Genomic DNA, 22,931 nt, shown 5'->3' with positions numbered 1-22,931 from the left:
TAAGGAGGACATCTACTGGGCTATTAAAGTATCACAAGTTCCATGAGTAGACACCCATTATTCTACATACACCATGAATTAGTCTTCATATGTAATTAAAGTGTCTGTGGCAAACAATTTACTGATGAAAGTTTTAATAACGTGAGTATTATCTAAAGAGTAACCCTAACGTGCAGTGCACATTACATTTGTTGACAGAATTTACCAGTTGAAGTACTGTAGCTAACCTACCTTGTAGTGATCTGCCTGAGCTTGTCTGGAGAGGGCTCAGGCCGATCATCAACTACAAGCCCAGAGGCCCCCACACCATTAACGACTCTCGCCTGACCAAACGACCTGAACAAGTTCTACTTTCGGCTTGAAAGACAATTGGACTGTCCTGACCCACACCTACCCATCCTTGACCCCCCCCCCCCCCCCCATCACCATAGAGACGATTTTCTCCAAGTTTACAGACTGTTCAAGAGGCAGAACCCTCGCAGAGCAGCTACTATTTATACAGCACTAAAGTGTATTGATAACAATAAAATGAGTCAGATATTTGTGCCTGTCATACTGCTGTGTGAGGTGTTGTATTTGAACACCAGAGGACAGTAAAGACTATGGTAAATACCTGGCCTGAACAAGCTCATTATTCAGGTCAGACCCATATTTTTTACGTGTCACTGAAGTTGTTACGTTGTGACTGAAGTCTGAAACCTGTTTGGTTTAGTGGGCGTGGACAAACTGTATCCTGCTCTTGCAGTGGCCTGACTGGATGGCTGGAACTTTCAAGATTAGGGTGTGTTTTTCATAGCAAGCGGTAATAGAGGGATGCAGACGTACTTTGTCAGTAAATTACTTTGCAAAACTGTCAGTAGGTCATCTAATTGTCAAGATGAGATTGCGAGGTGAGATCACCATGTTTGATATAATAAACTGTTAGGATGTAATTAGTGTGTCTGTAATATGTGTCTCATGGTTTACAGATCTTTTATATGGTGCTACTGTCATCATCGTCACCCTCCTAGTATGGCGGATCTCTGTCAACTCTTTCCACATACAGGAGAGAGCAAGGGACATTCAACGCATTTTCAGTAAGCTTGAATTTTCAGTTATCATTGTTCAAGTATTTTATTGTCAGATGCACAGGGTCAGACTGGGCACTAAAATACTTAGGACGAGACAACGCAAAGCAACCTGGCATAACATGACATATAAGAACTCAGAACAAGTTTACACATATAACAAGTTAACATATAATATAATAAACCTCCAAAATATAAAAAAGAATAAACAATAGAGTAGTATTCTACACCTATAATACACATAATATCCTATACTAACCTAGAGACAAGTAGGGTACAATTATTGTGGATTGTGCAACCAGTAGCTAAAGTGACAGTGTGTAAAGTGACTAGTGTGAGTGTGTCGACAGTGTATAAATATCCATATCAGTGTTCATTCAGAAGCCTGATGGCCCTTGGAAAGAAACTGTAGTCCAGTCTGCATGTGCGAGACCGAATGCTTCAGTATCGCCTGCCAGAAGGCAACAGGGTAAAAAGACTGAAGGATGGGTGGTAACAGTCTCATTCTTGTCCTTGTCCTGCTTCACTGTTGGGCTGTAATTTCATTATGATTTTCATTCATTTAAGGTGTTCATGAGATATCCAGGGTCTCTACCAGTAAGTGTGCATATTTGTTATTTATGCATTGTTTTTTTATATTCATGTGGAAACAACAGTCATTTCAGTTATTTTTCACTGTGTTATACATCAGCTACACCTGCAGCCTCCCCAAAATGCAAGCTTTCCAAGGTCTGTCCCATCGACCATTTTGCATTTCAAATCACAAGTGGAGCAGCTGACGTTGTCGGACCACAGATCTGTTTTGAGGGTAAAATGTATGTCTTCATAATAAAAAGGATACATTTAGCTGTATAATTATGTGTATAAGTTAAATAGTTGTGTTTATATAATATAATGTGACCCCTTTCTATATATATATTTACAATTACACCAAATATATCACTTGCCGATAATAGTGGAACATTTGATGCTAATTTGTTGCAAATTATGTTTTACTTTATCTTCCTGGTCGTTTCTTCATAGTGTGATGAGTGGAGTGATTAACAATGTGGGACCTGGGCTTAACATAGTGCTGGTGAATGGTAAGTATACATCAGCTTATGCATATGTACACACATACATACACAAACTTTCCCACTTATCCTGTAGGCACAGAACAAAGGTCAACTGCTTGGTGAAAAACTGTAAAACACATTTCACACAACAGGTTCTACAGATTGGAAATCCAAATGCACTATTGTAATTGATGTTGCTACTTGAATACTATAGCTGTCTGTGTATGTTATGTCTAGGTGAGAATGGGACTGTTGAGAAGTTTTCCTACCTTAATATGCTCATTGGAAGTAAGTAAAAGTAAAAATAACTATAACAATTTAAATTCTTAGCAATTTAATTAGCTCTTATTTTTATATAATGCTTTTTTTTTAAGAACCTGAAGATATCCTGGCATACTTGAAAGATATTAAGCCTGGAATGATTGTTTTGGTCGCGTCATTTGATGATGTGACAACAAAGTATGTAAAAAATAAATTTAAACTTTCAATTTGTCACTATAACTTTTTGCATGCACTGTACAGTACAACAACTTTCTCTTCCTGGTCAATTCTCCTCTCTCCAGGTTGACAGACGAAATGAGGGAAATATTTGATGCACTCGGGAGCACCATGATCAAGTCTATTAAACACAGAGATAGCTGGGTCTTTGCTGGGGGTGCTGGAACAAATGAGAAAAGTCCATTTGAAAAGGTTGGCCCCAATGTTTTTATTTACCCACCATCTTCATGGGGTCTGTGAGTGTGTCTAATACCTGTCTATAACTGTACAGCGTGATTTGTCTCTCACTGGTCAGGTTGCTGTAAGTGATCCGACGAGCAACATTTATGAGGGCTGGCCAGAGGTTGTTGAGATTGGAGGCTGCTTTCCCAGGAAGATTTGACACACTGTAATCCCAGAGGACCTCAGGGAGGCATCTGAGCATCTATTACCAAGGTGGAATAGATTTTGTGAAGGATCCCTCAAAAGAGTTTGAACTTGAATAAAAAAATATTTGAAAACATGTGTTGGGTTACCCTTAAATGAGGCAAACTCTGGGTTTTCCGTTCCACAAATAGAGGTAACGAAAACTTTTGGTCAGTGTCCATGGTAACTTACTCTGTGAACCTAACCTACCAGCTAGCAGGTTTTCCATGACAAACTCTGCATTTCTACCTATACATCCCACTTTCTGAGCATGATACAGTTGACAGACATGGGGTGTCCTTTCCTGGCTCAGCCGACCCGATCTCGGACAAAATGTAATTTGCTTATACGTCGGGAGAGGATTATAAAACCGCGATTTGATGTAGCCTACTTTAATTCCCTGATGAATACCTAAGTTAACGTTACCGTTTCCGTCACACTCCGTAATTTATTTTAGCAACATTCTCAGCCCTTACATCGCTAATGTTAGGTAGGCTACACACCGCGGACCTGCACTCAGAACCAACCAAATGCTTTTTGGCACTGAAATAAAGACCAAATCATTGAAATGTAATTTGTTCTTCTTCATTGCCTACAAATAAAAATTAACAACGAGTAGGCTATTTATATAGGCTATTGTTCATACAATTAACATTATTCACATCACCTGTGACCATGCACCCACCTGTAACTGGTGTTCCAGCAAATCTATTTCAAGATTAGCCTTTATTCTTCTGCCCTAAATAGGCCTACACATCTCTAGATCAGTTTTTGGCACTTGCTTCATGAGATGCAGTTTGTACAACTCATTTACTGGTAACTGGGAATACATGAGATTTCATTAAATTCCACTGTTCCACATGCAGAATTCACCCTTAAATAAACATCTACAGCATCCATGCTCTGTTCAACAAGAGCAGAATGTGCAAATCGTTTTTTATATTCATTATTCTTGTTACGACCCCCAGTCTATGGCATTCTGTGTTTGTGTTTTGTGTGTTGTTTGTGTGTGTTCCCTGCTGTGCTGTCTGTTCCCCATAGGTGGCGCAAATCATCTCAGCCAGTCAACACCTATGCATGACTCCTCCCCTCCATAATCCGGTTCACCTGGTTCCTGTCATACACCATCCTTCCACCAGTATATATAGTGCCATTCTGTGTTAAGGGGGGGAATAAATCGTTGGCTTTTTGTAGCAGTGTGTTGTGTGTGGGTAAGGCCTACATGTGTTTAGTACTGTTTTTGGATTCCCCTCTGTGTTGACCATTGTCCTTGGGAAGAGTTTTCTTTTGTCTTGTTGTGTTGGTTTGTTTGTAGTGTTAAGTGTGGTTCAGAACAGTTTTGTTCTTTTGTTCAGGGGCTGGGGAGTAGTTAGAGCTGCCCCGGGGTATACATCACCCGTAGGGATTAATCACTGTATACACCAGCTAGACCAGGGGGGTATTCGTCGTAGCTCGCTAAGCGGTTTAGCGAGCTAATTTTCAGGCTAAGATAAAAAACGCCCCTCTTTTTGGTTAATGGAAGCAACTTTCGATAAATCACCATAGTAACATATCAATTAGCACTAACCTGCTCCAGAGCAGGCTAACGTAAGTGTAGCTGGATAAGCTTGCCACACCCCCGGAAAACAACATGGCAGCTCCCTTTTTGAGAGACCCAGTTGACCAAGGAGCTATATTTAAGTTCGATTAGCTTTCCATACAAATAGAGTTCTTCGCGATTGCCAAGATCCTTTGTTTCACACGGATGAGTTCTTGTTTCAGCGATATCGATTCAGCCGACAAGGACTCATTTATTTGCAAGACCTTCTCGGGCCGTACATTGCAAATATCACACACCGCAGCAAGCTTTATGCTTTATTATGAGCTTATGCTGCTGTATGTGAATATGTAACGCTATGTTTTAGGAAATGTCTTATCTGTTGTGCCTGTGCTTTTTATGTTTCACTGTGGGAGAGTGGGAAACGTCATATCGATTCCTTTTTATGTCTTGACATGTGAAGAAATTGACAATAAAGCTACTTGAAACTAACTGTGCTTCAGACTCTGCATAGCCTTGAGTTTTTTTGCGTCAGGTATAGGCTACATTTTTATACAGTATAGGCGATGCAGAAAACATTGGCAAAGCCGCAGCATGCGTTGCTGTAATTAAAGTGTACTTGGCGCTTAACCAGCTGATGAATCAATTCATCATATTCCCTGGCCATGTCCCAGTCAATGAAATCAAAGAGGGATTTACACATAGGCCTACATGCATATACACATATATAGTACATGATATAAGCGCAGTAAAGAAATGTGATCTGATTGATTGGGGTAATGAGGCACTTAAGATGAGCTTATACATTTCCCCAAAACTTTCGCATTTAGCTTATCGGCAATTTTTTGCCAAGCTGCTTGTCTTGTTCTGGCAGCGGTGGCGGTGTTTGACTTAGCCATGATAATATGCTTATTGTCTTCGTAGAGACTCATTATAATAGTTTGCTCGGATGGCTAGATAGCCTATCACCGCTCTCTCTTTCGTCTTTTCCGCCATCATACCGTTAGAAAATCACGGTTTTGGTTATCGACCTTTCCTGCCTTTTGAAGTAGGACGTGCACGTGCAATTTCCCTGATAAGTTTAGCCTGATTGAAATTAACCACATGATTTGGATGCGGATCAGCCGTTGACGAACCGATATTTGCTGTTCTCACTCATCTCGCTAATGTCAACGGGCTAAAGGGACAATTGATTAACTTAGCTTCAACCCTTACGACGAACGGGGCCCTGGGCAGACCACTCCTGTATTTTTGGTTAGGACACCTCATTCGTGTGTCAGTTGCTTTGTGTTTAGCTTTGGGAACTTTATGTTGATTTCTTTTCTTTGGTCCTGTCCAGCCCTCCCCTTGTCCCTGATTATTATTTTTATTACCGTTGCTGTTATTGACTATACCGTGGCGGCAAAATAAAGCCTTAGTATTCCATCGGTACCATTCGTTGTTGTGTCCTCGCTCACACTCCTTGCTCTACAAACACCTTTCCCTGGCCTCGGATCCCCTGAGCGGTGGCAGGGTTTCAGGTTCCTTTTACAGGCGTAGACTTGTAACAATTCTCATAATGTCCGTGTAACTGACAATTCCACCCAAGCCTGTAAATAAAATACATGGGGAGAGAACTACCAGTAGCTTCATCATCCATTTCTGCCGCAGCAGTCAATGTCTCTTCGTCATCTTAATCATCATCCTTTGATGAAAAGCATTCTGTTGGGGGGAAACTGCTACTACTAAGTTGAAATAGGCACCAATTGATATTTACTTTGCATCATGTCAAATATGATTAAAACCAAGGTGACGTCGAGGCTACAAGCACAAGAGTGTAGCCTAAGCAAAATATGTCTTACCTGTTCGTAGTATGTTTTTATATTTAATATAACATTGAACATGTTATTTTATTAAGTCCACCACTTTTTCTCCTGTAATATTAATGGACAGTGGGATTAAATGTTCAATGTATGGACTGTAAGAAGAGGGGAGGGAACCTGCCACCTGACACCTGGGCCACCTGACACCTGGGGAGTCAGGTGGCTGAGTGGTGAGGGAATCGGGCTAGTAATCCGAAGGTTGTTCGATTCCCGGTCATGCCAACTGACGTTGTGTCCTTGGGCAAGGCACTTCACCCTACTTGCCTCGGGGGAATGTCCCTGTACTTACTGTAAGTCGCTCTGGATAAGAGCGTCTGCTAAATGACTAAATGTAAATGTAATAAAGTCTGGTGGGATCAGCCAATAAGAGACCGTCTAAGTTTTAGTTAGAATCTTTAGAAAATAACGGTTGGTTGTATTGCTTATGCTCGTAGTCAATAATCTTTGGTTTAGAAAAGAGTGCGTTCATGACTAAAGTAAGTTGTTCGTTTTGTTGTCCTGTGATAGTTTAATTCTGTATAGTTTATATTCTCGGATCATTGTATGTAGAATGTTTAGTTTCGTTTTCAACAGCGATCGGAATTCATTGATATTGTAATAAATGTGGGTTTGTTCGTGGAGCAGGAAATTACTGCCAAGTATGTCAGGCTGGAAGAACAAGTACAAGCTTGTAACAATATAAAAAAGGTGGGGTGGAATACTCCAGGGCACAACACAGGCATTTAAGGAAGTTTGGCTCTCCCTGGACCACACTCCACCCTCCCCAATCTGGTGAAAGCACGGCACTCAGAGCTGGGCCAAACCCCCAGTAGACACCCCAACGTCACTGCACTCTCAAAGCTGGGCCACACCCCAACGCCACTGCACTCTGGCACTCACTCGAACACACACCTATGCTACGTCACACGTGTATAGGGTAGACCCAACTACCCACTATGGACGGTGCACTGCTCCTCGCACCCTGTTCTCTCCCACCGCCAGGTAATTTAATAAAGCTATTTAAAATGGACAAGTCAATAATTGGATACTTAGCCGCCGCTTGGCGAGACCCTCCCCCGGGGTCTGAGCTTGGGCGTCGTACACTCTCCGGGCTGAATGTTAGCTGGACGCGTTGTCGGCTTAAAAGTCGTTGCGGTCAGGTCGTCAATTAGCAACGGAGCACTCTCCTACTTTCCCCGCCCTATAGCTGCTACAGGAGGCAAATACTCCTCCCATCCTGCCACAGGAACACTAACCCCTCTCACTCACTGACTTCGTCGCCAGCAGCCCTTGTGACTGCGAACGCTCGCCACCCGTCTCCCAGAATGCTCAAGCTCCGACCAGCCTACCTCTGTCTCGGCCCAGTCCCCCTTTTAACCCCTCCTCTATACCCCCTATAATCAGCCACACCTGCAACCACTAATTAAATGAGCCCGCAGCTCATTGGGTGTGCTTTGCCTTGGGCAAGGGCACAACCTTTGTTCTCTCACATATATATTATTGGGTGTGCTCAAGTCTTCAGCGAGAGCACAACCTTTGTTCTCTCACATATATATTATTGTGAGAATGCTGTTAAGCATTCTCACTATTGTTTTCCTGTTTCTCTTTATTGGGTGTGCTTTGCCTTCGGCAAGGGCACAACCTTTGTTATCTCACATATATATTTGGGTGTGCTCAAGCCTTCGGCGAGAGCACAACCTTTGTTCTCTCACTTATATATTATTATTCTTATTATTCTTTTTGCCCCCCTAAAACTCAGTCAATATTTGGCCTACATAGACAACGTAGGTGTCAAAAGTTTCGTCTTGGTAGCGATTGAGTTGCTTCTATTGGAATTTACGTTCAGTTGCATGGTTTGGGCTTAAGTTAAGTTTTTGTGGCGAAAAGTGAAGCTAACGGTGGCTAATTTGCTAGCCACAGTCACTGACGTTACTAACGTCACTACGTCACTAACGTCACGAAAACACGCGTGACTACCCTTGGCAGAACATTCGTTTTGCATCTGTTAACCCATTGACGCGTACGAACACACCGGTGTGTTGAGTCCTGGCTGGTCCCTGGAGCGTACCAACACACCGGTGTGTTGGAACGCGTCCTTTAGAATGTCCAGTTTGGCTTATTACGTAACAATAAACTCTTCAGCATTAGCCTACGCGTATGTTATAAACATGAATCTCAATTTACTGTATATTTTGAGAAAGTTTACCTTTATTATCCATAAGAAAACGTTCAAACAATTTAGTTTAGCTAATGTTAGCTAACAGCTAACCAAAAATAACTCACGCTTTACTCACGCCACCTAGTAAACCATAATATTATCCGTTTTCCTTGACTTGGCTATCGCTTTCAACAGATTTTACTATTGTACAACCAACCAGAGATCGAAATAATAGATATACGTTCACAAATATGCATCTAAAACATCTGACATTCGTCTGTCTTTCGTCTCGTTTTGAGCTACTAGAGGCCATCTTTGATTTTTTTGTCTTCCGGCAACAAATATGACCCTTGATGATGTACCCCTTGACCCCGTACACCTCAGTATTTTCTCGTGAGAAGATTAGGTCATCTCGTTGACCATTTGACACCCACAATGCAGAGTACTGATCAAAACAAAAAACATGGCAGCCTACATTATCGTCATTAGCCAAGTTAGCTTCTCGAAAGCTACACTACGATAATATATCATATCAATTCACTGTGGATTCACCTGTGTGAATATTTAAAAATCGGAACAGTAATGACAGTACTAAGTTATTTTAATAAATATTTTAATAAGTTAAAAAGCCCACACCAACACGTTTCTTAATTTTTAACACGTATCCTTTTACTCATTTCAGGTAGCTAATTACATGTCCAGGAAAGGGTACAATCTCGTCATTGTCACGTTACATATCAATGAATATCATTAGCACACAGCTATAAAAAATATCACATCAAAATTATTTAAAACCTTACTGTGTAGGGGTAGGCAAAGCTTCCGTCAACATATCGGCAAAAAGGTACAGCATGTTTGAGTTGTGTGATGTACTGGCTATGTTTAGGACATGATCCTTTACACAGGATCCACTATGGACATCCAGGATCATGAAGGGCTTGGGATTTCTGGATCTGTTGTCATGACAAGTCAACTGGTATTTATTGTCATCATATACTTACAGTACACAATGAAACAAAACAACGTTCTTCCAGGACCTAGACATAACCTAGACAACTACAACAACTGTGTGGAATTAGGTCAATAAAATTGGTCCAATAAGACAAGATGAAATTTGTGACAAATGCCTCAAAACACCAAGAAGTGGGGATACTGTGAATGTAAACAAGTAAGCTAGTGCAAGGGAAACTGAATGTAAACATAACATACTAATACCATAATACATGGACATCAGTTATTGAGGTAGCAGCAATATGCAAAAATATTGAGTTTGATGATGTACAGGAGCGTGTGGGGTGCATGGGTTTGTCCACAATGCGTGTGGGTTTGGGGATGCAGCATTTGGTATAGATGTTTGTGAGGGAGGGCAGAGAGATCCTGACTATCTTCTCAGCTGTCCTCACTGTCCTCTGCAGGCCGTGATGCAGCTCCTTGGGATGCTCTCTACAGTCCCTCTATGCAATGTGGTGATGGTGTGGGATGGGAGATGGGCTTTCAGCCTTTGCAAAAAAATAAACATGCTGCTGGTACATCAAGGAATTAGGTGTTTGACGGTCTCGTTGATGTTCAGCAAGGAATGGTCACTTTGTGCTGACCGTACTTGCTCGACACCTGAGAGAAGGCCATGTACTATACATGGACAATTTGTACAGCAGTGCTGTCATGTTCTGTTTCTTGGAACGGGGCCTGTGCAGGCCAACATTCACCTGTAAAATTATAGGGAGATGTTCAAGATATAGAAAACGGTCAACAGCAGGCAATCAAGTGGTATGACAAGTGGTGCGTTTCATTACCCTATGAAACATTACAGTCATACATTGCCGTCTTGTCATTTCAATAGGTTGTTAGATTGAATAAGCATAAAGTCTGGTTTATTCTACATGTCGTCCATCAACTAGCCCTAGCCCAGATTTTCCAAACAAATTACACTTGCCTCTCATTTTTGCTTGAACTGTGGCCTGACAATAAATGAGGAATACATTTTCTATCAACACGGAAATTAATGACAGTAGATGGTAGCAAGAGATCACAAAACATAGCCATCAATATAGAATGGATGTCTGAATTATTGTGTTTGCTTTAATTTGACTAAACATGGCAAGTTAGTAATCGCTAGTTACCTGAATAATACCCTTTACTACGAGCTAGCTAGTAAAAACATCAGATAGTGGAAAACAACCACAGGTCATGCTTTCGTCTCAATATCATGCCACAGGTATGTGTATATTTTGTGGGTATAAATAATCTACTCACCAGAAAAGTTTCCCAGATAAAGATGCCAACCAAAAAGGTTTGAAGGTATCCAAGCAGCATGAGCTTGCTTGATCGCCTTTCGCCGAGGTGTGTGGGAGTCATGTTCCAGTCTCGCCTATAGCTCAATTTGGTTGACGATCAACAGTTGCTGCTAATTTACTTGGCTATGTTACGTAGTTTGTGTAGTAGGATTATAACAAAGTAATGCAAGTGCATCTAGTCAGTCTAGCGTATTACTAGGATTGTAATGTATCGTTTTGTTTTCGTTTAGCTGGCTTCCATCCAGTAACTTATTTTGTGAACACTGGCTGCGTTGCCAACTCAGAAGGTTTACGAGATGGAAGCCAGCTAGAGAAAACAAAACGATGAATATAAATCAAATTAGACTGACTGGATGTATCCAAATTATTTTGTATTCGTTATAATCCGACCACACAAACAACGTAACATAGCCTAGTAAATTAGCAACAGCTAACTTGTTGATTGACTCTTTACTACACTACGAGCTAGCTAGTTTGGCAAAAACATCACCTCGTGAAATACAACAGTTCATGCTTTCATCTCAGTATCGTGCAAACTATATGGGTGGTATAATTTGAGTTATACAAATACTTCAGTCACCAGAATAATAGCCAAAATATCTACTTTGAAGGTTTCCGCCAGTCCCCTGAAGCGGAAGAAATACGTAACGAGAAGGTGGATAAACAAAACAACCAATGAATGGAGTATTCGTCACTAATACGGGGTGCAAACTAGGTCAATGGAAAATGCGAACCGAGAAATACTTAAATTGTATAGCAATTCGATTTTAATGCGTCATAATCAATTTCTGGAACGTTGAGATTGATCCAAACTCACGCGCATAAAAAACTCACTCTGGGGGACCAGTCAAGGAATTTAGAACCTACGTGTGAAAAGGTTAACTTGGGGGATAGCTAGGCTAACTATAGCTTTACTGCAAGGCAGCTGCAGAAACGCCACAAGCAAAGAGGCCAGGGTGATAACTATTTACTCATTTTACTTTGTGATATGACACACAATTGTGATGTGTAATGTACAATATAAGCTGATATTATTAAGGAAGTACATCTACTTTCGGAAACAGTAGTCTACTATTTCACTGAAGTATTAGCATCATGACATTAGCCTGTGTTGCCCGGGCAACACATACTACAGTGGTCTATGATGTATCTGTTTTCAATCGTTAAAATAAACATTCCTCACATATACATTTTCGTTGTAGGATTTATTCTGACATTAGTAAACGATTTGTTGGTGAAATTACCATTACCTGTGGTTTCAAACCAGTGTATCTCATAGCTTACGGGAGACACACTACAAAAACATCTACTACAGTACACAGCTGTTTAGGAAGTCAAATGGCGACAGAAAATGTTCGGCACTCCCCTTACTTAAATCAAAAGTCTATCTAACTACTAACCTCAACTTCATTGCCACAGCCTAAACGTTGTCAATCTGTTCATGAAAATAATTAATTTCAGCCTAAACCGTACAACGGAACGTTAAATCGAATTCAACCAACGCAATCGCTACCAAGACGAACACAGCAGTAGTCTAGTACTGTACCGTAGTAGAATTTACCGGGGCAGCTTCTCCACACAGGGCTATATCGCATTTTGCGTTACTGACAATGAATGATCGCTACCAGTGAGCTTTTTATGAATGAGCGATTTTCCACTAAATAAATGTCAAGCTTATTTACGTTTTTGGGGACATATTTTCAGTTAGCAGATGGTACTGTTTGAATCGCAATTCCATCTTCTACTGCCGGTAACGTCGTAGAATAATCTTCAAAGGGGGTTCTTTATTAATGAATGCAATATGAGTAGGCTAAATGCCTGAAAATATCACGAGAAGGGAAAACTTAAAAGGACGTTTAAGTCATAGAGATTAGGTCAATTTTTACACCGGTCTGCCAAATTTATTCGTTTTGATTCAGCTATGAGGCTGCCTCTTGCAGGGGAAATGAGAAGACATCATATTTAATTCTACACTTCACTCGTATTTTCAGTTGTAAACGAGCAGCACAAAAAATGCTTTTAAATCTATGTAATCTTTATAAATAATAAGTATGCATTTTTATATAAAATATACAGAAATATCAGTTGTAAAAATGTCATTCAAAACGGACCCCTGTGCAACCGACGCAAGCAAGCACACCCTACAATTTCCCCAGAAATTGTACCCTCTCTAGTTTCCATTACAATATAATGTCAATAGGCTAATATTGGTTTAATAATAGAATTGGTAACGTATTATTTCTTTATATTCTGTCATATGCTGCCGGGAGCATGATGGTAGTCTAATGGTTTTACTAGTGAGTTCTGTGTTGTTTCAGCACCACTCTCATTTCACGCATGTAAGAAACTCCGTTTAATAAATCAGCAAAAGAAAGCAGTTTGCAGAGTTGTGTTCTGACAGACACACCGGGAGCGAACACAACGCATCAACCAGCTGCATACCAGTCTTAATTTCTCACCTACAGACTGGCTATTACATTCAAATGTATGCATTGACTCGGCAGTTTGTCTCCCACGCCAATTGTACGCTGCTACAGCCGTGTTGCTACTTTCCGGAATATGTGCTCAGATTGACCATAAACACGAAATTAAACTTATATCTGAAGTGTGGTGAAGTAGGACAACGTTTTTTGTCGCCGGGTGCCATGGTGGATCCTAGTATCGGAGCTACATTGATGTTGGCTTTTAATAGTGTCATGTCCGCACTTAACTCAGAGTTGAGGTACTCCGAGTTGAGTTAACAAATGCAAATCGCTTTTCTGGAACTGAAAAGTCTGAGTTTCCCATTTTAGACTAACACAACTCAGAGTTCAGGGTGAGGCTCAGAGTTTGTTAAACCCGCTACCTGGAATAGCCTCAATAAGCTCGTTATTCAAGTCAAACCCATATCCTTTTACAATAGGTTACACCACACATGTTATGACTGAAAGCTGAAATCAGTTTTGTTTAGTGGGCGTGGGGAAATGGTATGCTGTTGAGTCGGTCTGACAGGTCGATGCAGACGTACTTTGTCAGTAAATTACATTGCAAACCTCATAGTAGGTCATCTAATCGTCAAGATGAGATTGCGAGGTGAGATCAGCATGTTTGATATAATAAACTGTTAGGATGTAATTATTATATATAATTAGTGTGTCTATGTAATATGTGTCTCATGGTTTACAGGTCTTGTATATGCGGCTGCTGTCATCCTCGTCATCCTCCTAGTATGGCGGATCTCTGACCAACATTCCCACATACATGAGCGAGCAAGGGACATTCAACACATTTTCAGTAAGCTTGAGTTCAGTTATCATTGTCCTTGTCCTGCTTCACTGTTGGGCTGTAATGTCATTGTGATTTTCATTCATTTAAGGTGTTTGTAGGGGTTAAATATTGGCCAAACAACCAAAACTAATTCCCCTATGGTGTAAAGGAAGATGGGAAACTGAACAGTATATTAACATGAACCAAATAATGCCAATACAAATATAATTATAGTTCTTTGACTCAATGGGTTAAATCAGAGCAAGAACGGTCAAAGTAAGGTTAAATGAAATATACATGTAATAACATTGCAAATGAATGAAATCAATTACAAGGCAAACATGTTTCATTTACATTACATTTAGTCATTTAGCAGACGCTCTAATCCAGAGCGATTTACAGTAAGTACAGAGACATTCCCCCGAGGCAAGTAGGGTGAAGTGCCTTGCCCAAGGACACAAATCATTTTGCATGGCTGGGAATCGAACCTGCAACCTTCAGATTGATAGTCCGATTCCCTAACCGCTCAGCCATCTGACCCCAAAATGAAGGTTAACTCTTACCTACGCTACCATAATTATTGTAAATCTGAGAGGCAGCAAGAGGTGAGCAAGGAGAATGAGTACAAGGACAAGCCAGAGCTGAGGAGAAGGTCTCAGGAGATCAAGAATCCTCAGAACAACAAGTTACACCATGGGGTGTGAGAGCCATCAAGTTGAGATCCTGTAGAGCAGCTCCATACTTTAGCATATGAGAGGTGGGGGCAGGTATAATATAATATAATAATACACATAATATCCTATACTAACCTATACTAACCTAGAGACAAGTAGGGTACAATTAGTGCAATTTTGCTGATTGTGCAACCAGTAGCTAAAGTGACAGTGTGTAAAGTGACAAGTGTGAGTGTGTCGACAGTGTATAAATATCCATATCAGTGTTCATTCAGAAGCCTGATGGCCCTTGGAAAGAAACCGTAGTCCAGTCTGCGCGTGCAAGACCGAATGCTTTGGCATCCTCTGCCAGAAGGCAACGGGGTAAAAAGACTGAAGGATGGGTGGTAACAGTCTCAGTCTTGTCCTTGTCCTGCTTCACTGTTGGGCTGTAATTTCATTATGATTTTCATTCATTTAAGGTGTTCATGAGATATCCTGGGTCCCTACCAGTAAGTGTGCATATTTGTTATTTATGCATTGTTATATTCATGTGGAAACAACAGTCATTTCAGTTATTTTTCACTGTGTTATACATCAGCTACACCTGCAGCCTCCCCAAAATGCAAGCTTTCCAAGGTCTGTCCCATCGACCATTTTGCATTTCAAATCACAAGTGGAGCAGCTGACGTTGTCGGGCCAAAGATATGTTTTGAGGGTAAAATGTATGTGTATTCATAATAATAAGGATACATTTAGCTGTATAATTATGTGTATAAGTTAAATAGTTGTGTTTCTATACTAGAATATGACCCCTTTCTATATACGTATATAGATTTACAACTACACCCAATATATCACTTGCCGATAAGAGTGGAACATTTGATGCTAATTTGTTGCAAATTATGTTTTACTTTATCTTCCTGGTCTTTTCTTCATAGTGTGATGAGTGGAGTGATTAACAATGTGGGACATGGGCTTAACATAGTGGTGGTGAATGGTAAGTATACATCAGCTTATATGCATGCATATGTACACACATACCTACACAAACATCCAGAAACACTGACAAGCACAGAACAAATGACAATTGCTTGGTGAAAAACTGTAAAACACATTTCACACAACAGGTTCTACAGATTGGAAATTCAATGCACTACTGTAATTCATGTTGCTACTTGAATATTATACCTGTCTGTTTATGTTATTTTCCCTCATTCAATTTATCTAGGTGAAAATGGGACTGTTGAGAAATGTGCCTACCTTAATATGATCATTGGAAGTAAGTAAAAACAATAAAATAACAATAACAATTTAAATTCTTAGCAAATTAATTAGTTATTATTTTGACATAATGCCTTTTTTTTAGAACCTGAAGATATCCTGGCATACTTGAAAGATATTAAGCCTGGAATGATTGTTTTGGCGGCGTCATTTCACGATGTGGCAAAAATGTATGTAAATGTAAAACTTTCAGTTCATCACTATAACTTTTTGCATGCACTGTACAGTACAACAACTTTCTCTTCCTGGTCAATTCTCCTCTCTCCAGGTTGACAGACGAAATGAGGGAAATATTTGACGCACTCGGGAGCACCATGATCAAGTCTATTAAACACAGAGATAGCTGGGTCTTTGCTGGGGGTGCTGGAACAAATGAGAAAAGTCCATTTGAAAAGGTTGGCCCCCATGTTTTTATTTACCCACCATCTTCATTCAGTCTGTGAGTGTGTCTAATAACTGTCTATAACTGTACAGCGTGATTTGTCTCTCACTGGTCAGGTTGCTGTAAGTGATCCGAAGAGCAACATTTATGAGGGCTGGCCAGATGTTGCTAAGATTGGAGGCTGCTTTCCCAGGAAGATCTGAGACACTGAAATCCCAGAGGACCTCAGGGAGGCATCTGAGCATCTATTAACAAGGTGGAATAGATCTTTTGAGAAATCCCTCAAAAGAGTTTGAACTTGAATTGAAAAATAGCTTTTCGCTGTAATATTTAGCAAAAGGTTCCCAACAAAGTGTTGTCTTGAGAATATGATTAATAAAATAATTCCTAAAAGAAAATCCTCTATCCTTGATCTATATCAATACATATTTTTTTATTGTTTACTAAGTTTAAGCATGTGTATGTGAGGATGGGGGTAACTTAGAGAGATTTAGTCTGTAACAATGCTGCCTTGTGATTCTTCTAAAGGTTTAGGGATGCATCCTGACCTCAAATGTATCTTTGGCCGATCAACCTCCCTTGAGCTGGTAACTGCGTTTGGTTAATGCTTCATAGCTTCTCCTTTGTGAACTTGATTGTACCAAAGATGGTTGTAGATCCCTGACTGCTCTTTTGGAGGAGCCTGGAGACCCTCTCTGCTCAGAGCTGTGATCTTCCCTCTGCCAGCCTGCTGCTCCATCACCATCAATTTGTCTAATCTGCCTTGGGCCCCCCTTAAGCCCCTGCAAATGCGGGAACACTTGTTACACATGAACAGGTGGTCAAGAGGGCTCTTTTATGTTATTCCACTTAACTTATCTCCAACCTCTTTCTCTTCTTTTTTTCTCCTCTCTCTCTTCATCTTTTATCCTCTCAAACTCTCATCCCCTTCACCCCAGTATAATTATCTCCTTTTCTTTTTTTTCCCACCTCCTCTCCACTTCTCTCAACCATCCACCTCTTGTTTTCTCGCTTAGGGGCTCTTTCATGCTGGGTTAGGGTTAGTCATGCTGTTGGCTGGAAACAAGAACAACTTTGGATTTGTTTCAGTTGTCTGTTGTTTTCAGGGTTAATGTGTGGAAACCCCAGACAGAGGGCCCTCTAAGATCCTGATGTCCCACATTAGAGGAGTGTACTGTAGCACTGTCATTGGCTCTGGAGGGCTGCATTCCTTTCTCTTTTCTCTCAACTGTGAGGGTTGTCAAACTTTTCTGCTCCTCTTACTCTGGTTACGGATCTAAACTCCGCCTATGGTCATGGGAGTCACCTATGGAAAGAAGGTAAGATCTTTGTTTCCTTTCACATTCATTCATTTCTTTTTGATGTGCACTTCTGTAACAACTCTTAGTTCTTAGCTTATTCTTAGCTAAGATTAATTTAAATTGTTAGGTGACTTTAGGTGACGCACAACTTATTATTGTGCGTTTTATTACATTTTTCTAATTTAAATATGGTTAATAAGTATAGTAGCTCATATCGGTTTGGACTATTTATTACATTATGTAGTGTATATGTTAACCTATATTACATAATGTAGGTTTGTATGGGCTGTAGGGGTTGTCAAGGCGAGCAGGACCAAATCATTCCAACATAGTCCATCAGGACCAATACCTCACGCCACAAAAACAGTTTCTTCCCTTCCGCTGTTGGCCTCTTCAACAAGGCCAAGGGACCACACTGACTCTAATGACTTCCTGCTTAAAACACACTGCTTTTTGTACTGCATTACAAAATTGTATCTTGTACATTTGTATTTTTTGTAATATTTGTATTTTTGTATTTTTATATTGTAAATTACGGCAACTTATATTTTATTTTATTGTATATTTTATTTAATTCTAATTCCACTTAGTACTGCTAGTTTATGTACCCTTAGTATAGATAGTCCACATATTTACATTTTAGGTCCCTATATGTTTATTGTATGCACCTTCCTGCCAATGCAAATTCCTTGTCTGTGCAAACTTTCATGGCGAATAAATCCCATTCTGATTCTGATTCATAGCACCTGTACTTGTTACAAATGTCAAATTAACTTAAAAACTCTTAGTTCATGTGGTGAGCTTGCAATTTCGTGCAGCAGTGACATGCATGATAACATGGTGGAAAGGCTCTCAAATATGCAAACCAGTGTTGGATGAATAAAAAAAGGAAAAAGGAAAAATTTGAAAGAAAATGTAAAAGCTGATAGATTTAACATACGTTGGTACAAATTGACAATTGTTACAAATTGAGTTTACTTTCAAATTTTGCTGATGAGTTACTTTCTGGTGGTTTGGATATATGTGGGTATGTTAACTGTCAAATAATAAAGAGCAACAAACATATTACAATAAGTAGCTCTACATGTTTACCAGAGTGGTCAAACTAAAACAATCAGGATTAACGAAGCATCCTTCTTTCATCTAACCTGTTCTGGTTCAGACAAACAGTTAGTCACTTTGACAGTGGTAAAATATTGCGATATTCTGACAGCAATAGCAAGATAAGGTATTGTTTGTTAGATGTCATAACAGGAGAATATTCCCCGCAGTTTAATGTGTTTACCCTTTCATGTCACATTAATGACTCCCCACACAGCTACTCACATCTACTCAGAGAGATTAGCCAATCAGCAGGAATTCCACTTCATTAACGAAAGAGCAGCCGGAAAAGATGCCATTAGACTAGCTCAAGCTGATTAAACACAACACTCTCCCTTCATTGACCAGCATTTCAGTATGACCTCGACTACTGTAACAGCTTCAGACCAAAGTTAGATCATAACATTATTATGACCCATAATGACTTAGTTTTGAATGCAATTACACTAGTCAACAACTAGATTTAATTTCTTAATGCTGCATTATTAAACAGAATGAGCTGTCACAATGCAACAAATGCTTAGATAATGTTGTGTTTGGTTGCATTAAAAACCAGATGCACACAAGATTAGATTTGTTAAACTCTCTTTTTAGTTTATTTGCCTAGTCCAACCACTGCACTGACATTTTACTCTGAGAGCATATTGTAGTTCTTAATTGGTGAGAGTTCTAGGTACCCCAGATTGCAGTGATGGAGCTGTACAGTAGGGGTATAACTGTTGTTTGTAGCAGCCAGGAATTAATGAGGTGGCAGCCCTCCAGTTAGCTAGTGAGGCCTCTCGGTCTACTGAAGATACAGGGCTGCAGTTGGCCCTGGTCTGTCTTCATCACAATACAGCCTTGTGCTCCTTCAACCCTGATCTCACCCAAAGAACTGTTGTTGAATTAGCTGGCAGCTTTTGAGAGAATCATGCCATGTAAATATTTATAATAAACATTCTAAAATCATTCATATGTACTATTGTAGTTTTACAAGAAAACATTTGACACGTTACATTGGCAACATCTTGTCCCTATTCCTATAATGTATATTTTGCCATGTGGTTACTGTGAGTTTGAGCTAAACTGGTGAGTTATGACTTGACATGATAACCTTCACAGTCTCTCAGCTCATGTTCTCTTTCTTACCTATTACCAGAGAGAACACAATCCCCAGCATGCATCTACGGGGAGTTGGACACACGTGAAAGGACCAGGTAAGTAAATAATCAGGAATCTAAGATCAGATAAAGCACAATATGCAAAGTCTGCGAAATTTGTTAGTCTGGTTTTTCAGAGGGGGTTGTCAGGAGACAGGGTCATGTGTTTTAACTTTGTTGTGCCCAGGATCATCCTATATCAGTATTCCTTTTTGCTTGACTACTATTTTTTGATTACATTTTTTACAAATATTCCCTTGTGTCCTTTGCCCATAGATTCAAAAGGGCCATACATAGTAGTGGCGTTGTGTAACTTGACCTCTCCTTTCTTATACATATGTGAAAAATAATGGTTTTATGTTTTCCTGGAGCTGATCTCAAAGACCCCTTCTGCTTCACCAAAAACAAATTATGACAATTATTTCATTTATGCAGTAAATATTATACTGATTAGCAAGTATTGTGCTGTTTTCTTTAGTCATTCCAATGATATATACTTCACAGTCCATGATATTGGCACACTGTATTTGTGCACTGACACTTTGAACTAAATCAGTTCATACATGTTTTGTGTGTTGCTCAGTCCACTGTGCCCTGCAGAGGGAGGAGGATGGACAACAAGGTGGAGAAGACCTGGGTCTGAATCAGGAGCAGGTCCAGTCAGGTGACATGCTGACACTTCCTTCACAGCCATATGACCAGGAAGAGAGCAGTGATCTAATCATTCCCCAAAAACTCATCAACCCTGTCAAAGTGTCCAAGAATCATCAGGAGCTTCATAAGGAATTAAAAATGACCTATAAGAGGTATGCACAAGGTTTGTTTTACTATTCTAGTTTAGGGCCGACAATTCACTCCCATTCCAAACCCTGTTATCTCTAACCCCTAATCCTAACCCTAACCTTAGCCCTTAATGTCATTCTAACCCCCTAGAAATAACACTCGAAGGTGTGAGGCCCCACTAGGTCAATTATTCTCAATATACGATCTTTTTGGGGACTTGAGTCCTCTACAAGGACAGTTAAACAGGACCACACATACACATAATCCCACACGAGTTTCAAGTTTTATCATCAGGTGCACAGAACAACACAAGATCAGACTGTGCACTGAAATTTTTGGGACAAGACAGCACAAGCAACCTAACATAAGATATAAGTACTAAGAACATAGATTACATCTATGATAAGATCAAATAAAATAGAATAAAATTCAAATTAAATAATAGTAATAAACATCCTAATATACAAAAATAAGTATGCAATACACATTATACACTAATACACATAATGACCTACTGTATACTGAATTTATAGACCTATACTAACCTACAACAAGACCTCTACTAGCCTAAGACAAGACCTATACTAACCTAAGCCATACACACATAGACACTCACACCAAAAAGGCCTGACCCTGACCATTCACATTCTTTATCAGAACTGTGTGTCCAGAGGGGAAGCCAGAGCTCCAACGTGTCCTGGAGAAGAGGAACTGGGAACAAGGGAGGAAACAGAAGAGAGAAGAGGAAGCAAAGAGAAACACGTCCCCTTTTCACCAGGAACTTCTCAAGAGGCAGCAGAGGCTGGAGGAGGTAAAATGGACACAACATGGGGAGTCAGGTGGCTGAGCGGTTAGGGAATCGGGCTAGTAATCCGAAGGTTGCCAGTTCGATTCCCGGTCATGCCAACTGACGTTGTGTCCTTGGGCAAGGCACTTCACCCTACTTGCCTCGTGGGAATGTCCCTGTACTTACTGTAAGTCGCTCTGGATAAGAGCGTCTGCTAAATGACTAAATAAATAAATAAAAACCTTCCGTCACTTCTAGCTCTGGTACAGCAATAATGTCATCCATTTAGCTCTGAGTGCTCAGTTCATACAAAATATATCAGTGTTACGAGCCTGAGTCATGTAGACTATGGCAAGGTCAGCCAGTTACACACATATTATGTACCCAAATGCTCTTTAACATATGATTGTATGTTCATGAATAAGACCAAACCATTCGCAATATTACATGGCTAGCTTCTACACAGTGCACATTTACAGTATCTCAGGCCTGACTCCAGTTTTTCCTCCCAGCTGGAGAGAGAACTAGATCTGCAGCAGAATGGGCAAGACAGTTCACCTGAGTTCATCAGGGTCAGAGAGAGCCTGAGAAGAACCACCATACTGGACGCTGGAGAGAAGAAGGTCTAAAAGGAAGGAACCTACTTTTGTGCATTCAACTGAAATAATAGGTCAAGCTTGCCCTTGAGACCTATGGATGGAGGGTGTGGCTGTAGGTGGATGTCTGCGGTTTGGCAGGTTCACTGTGTGTGTGTGTGTGTGTGTGTGTGTGTGTGTGTGTGTGTGTGAGAGAGAGAGAGGGCATGGTGCAGAACAGTACCTCCCTAAGAAAACACAGGATTCAACTTCCACTCCATAGAGGCAAACCTATACTTGTTATTTAACCCATGGAAGGTTGTCAATTATACATGTGGTGAATGAATGTAATGAAAGTGTAGAGAACCTTCTGTAGGAGAGAAAGGGGAGATAGAAGTCTAACTCTTGTGAGTCTTTAGTCTTCTGAATCACTATATATATATTTTCATTTATCAGATCAAAGTCTCATCTATGTATGTGTTTTTTTGTTTGGTATTTTACTTAGTGAATTCACCCTATTCACAAGGACATGCACAATTCACTGCCTATTACTTTTTCAAGACCATTTACTGTGTTATATTTTGTCATAGTATGACATGTTTCCCTGTTCTGAATCCCTGTGTAAAATTAACTGAGCAACTTTAATGAATAATTTTTTTTAAATGTACACATTTATAGTTTTCTTAATGTGTGTATATGTTGTATTTACATTTCAAAATGTAAGACAGTCTCATAGTATAACTACAACTGTATTTACCAAATGGTTTCCCAAACATTAAACATCACTGTGCTGTATTTATTGATTTACAACCTCACCCTGGCCCA

At 40.1% G+C, this 22,931-nt stretch overlaps 2 protein-coding genes across 4 annotated transcripts; both read left to right on the top strand.

Annotated features, from left to right (window-relative positions):
- Positions 1–762: 762 nt before the first annotated feature.
- On the top strand, positions 763–3,599 carry LOC134026139 (protein FAM3C-like). The gene is made up of 10 exons (XM_062468636.1): positions 763–890; positions 969–1,076; positions 1,438–1,536; positions 1,635–1,664; positions 1,759–1,882; positions 2,091–2,149; positions 2,360–2,410; positions 2,497–2,581; positions 2,686–2,812; positions 2,916–3,599. Exons 1-10 carry the CDS (start codon positions 878–880, stop codon positions 3,000–3,002), a joined length of 783 nt encoding a protein of 260 aa, XP_062324620.1. The 5' UTR covers positions 763–877; the 3' UTR covers positions 3,003–3,599.
- Positions 3,027–22,901, top strand: LOC134026155 (protein FAM107B-like). 3 transcript variants are annotated; one of them, XM_062468641.1, is made up of 11 exons: positions 13,812–13,927; positions 14,021–14,128; positions 15,237–15,266; positions 15,356–15,479; positions 15,696–15,754; positions 15,986–16,036; positions 16,124–16,208; positions 16,307–16,433; positions 16,537–16,676; positions 16,949–20,018; positions 20,545–20,638. In XM_062468641.1, exons 1-9 carry the CDS (start codon positions 13,915–13,917, stop codon positions 16,621–16,623), a joined length of 684 nt encoding a protein of 227 aa, XP_062324625.1. In that variant the 5' UTR covers positions 13,812–13,914; the 3' UTR covers positions 16,624–16,676; positions 16,949–20,018; positions 20,545–20,638. The 3 variants fall into 3 exon arrangements, with proteins under 3 accessions (XP_062324641.1, XP_062324625.1, XP_062324634.1); XM_062468650.1 differs by lacking the exon at positions 15,237–15,266; XM_062468657.1 differs by lacking the exons at positions 13,812–13,927; positions 14,021–14,128; positions 15,237–15,266; ... (4 more) ...; positions 16,307–16,433; positions 16,537–16,676 and adding exons at positions 3,027–3,055; positions 21,402–21,555; positions 22,044–22,901 and having other exon boundaries at positions 16,949–17,739; positions 19,961–20,018; positions 20,545–20,767.
- The last annotated feature ends 30 nt before the right edge of the window (positions 22,902–22,931 follow it).

This window comes from Osmerus eperlanus, chromosome 1, assembly GCF_963692335.1.
Source record: "Osmerus eperlanus chromosome 1, fOsmEpe2.1, whole genome shotgun sequence".
NCBI classification, from domain to species: Eukaryota; Metazoa; Chordata; class Actinopteri; order Osmeriformes; family Osmeridae; genus Osmerus; species Osmerus eperlanus.
This window is presented reverse-complemented; position numbering and strand designations above follow the sequence as displayed.

Coding starts and splice junctions, on each gene's coding strand:
- LOC134026139 (XM_062468636.1), top strand. Junction 1,883..2,090: donor ATCTGTTTTGAGGGTAAAAT/GTATGTCTTCAT, acceptor GTTTCTTCATAG/TGTGATGAGTGGAGTGATTA. Junction 2,813..2,915: donor AGAAAAGTCCATTTGAAAAG/GTTGGCCCCAAT, acceptor CTCACTGGTCAG/GTTGCTGTAAGTGATCCGAC.
- LOC134026155 (XM_062468641.1), top strand. Junction 14,129..15,236: donor GGACATTCAACACATTTTCA/GTAAGCTTGAGT, acceptor CATTCATTTAAG/GTGTTCATGAGATATCCTGG. Junction 15,480..15,695: donor ATATGTTTTGAGGGTAAAAT/GTATGTGTATTC, acceptor TTTTCTTCATAG/TGTGATGAGTGGAGTGATTA.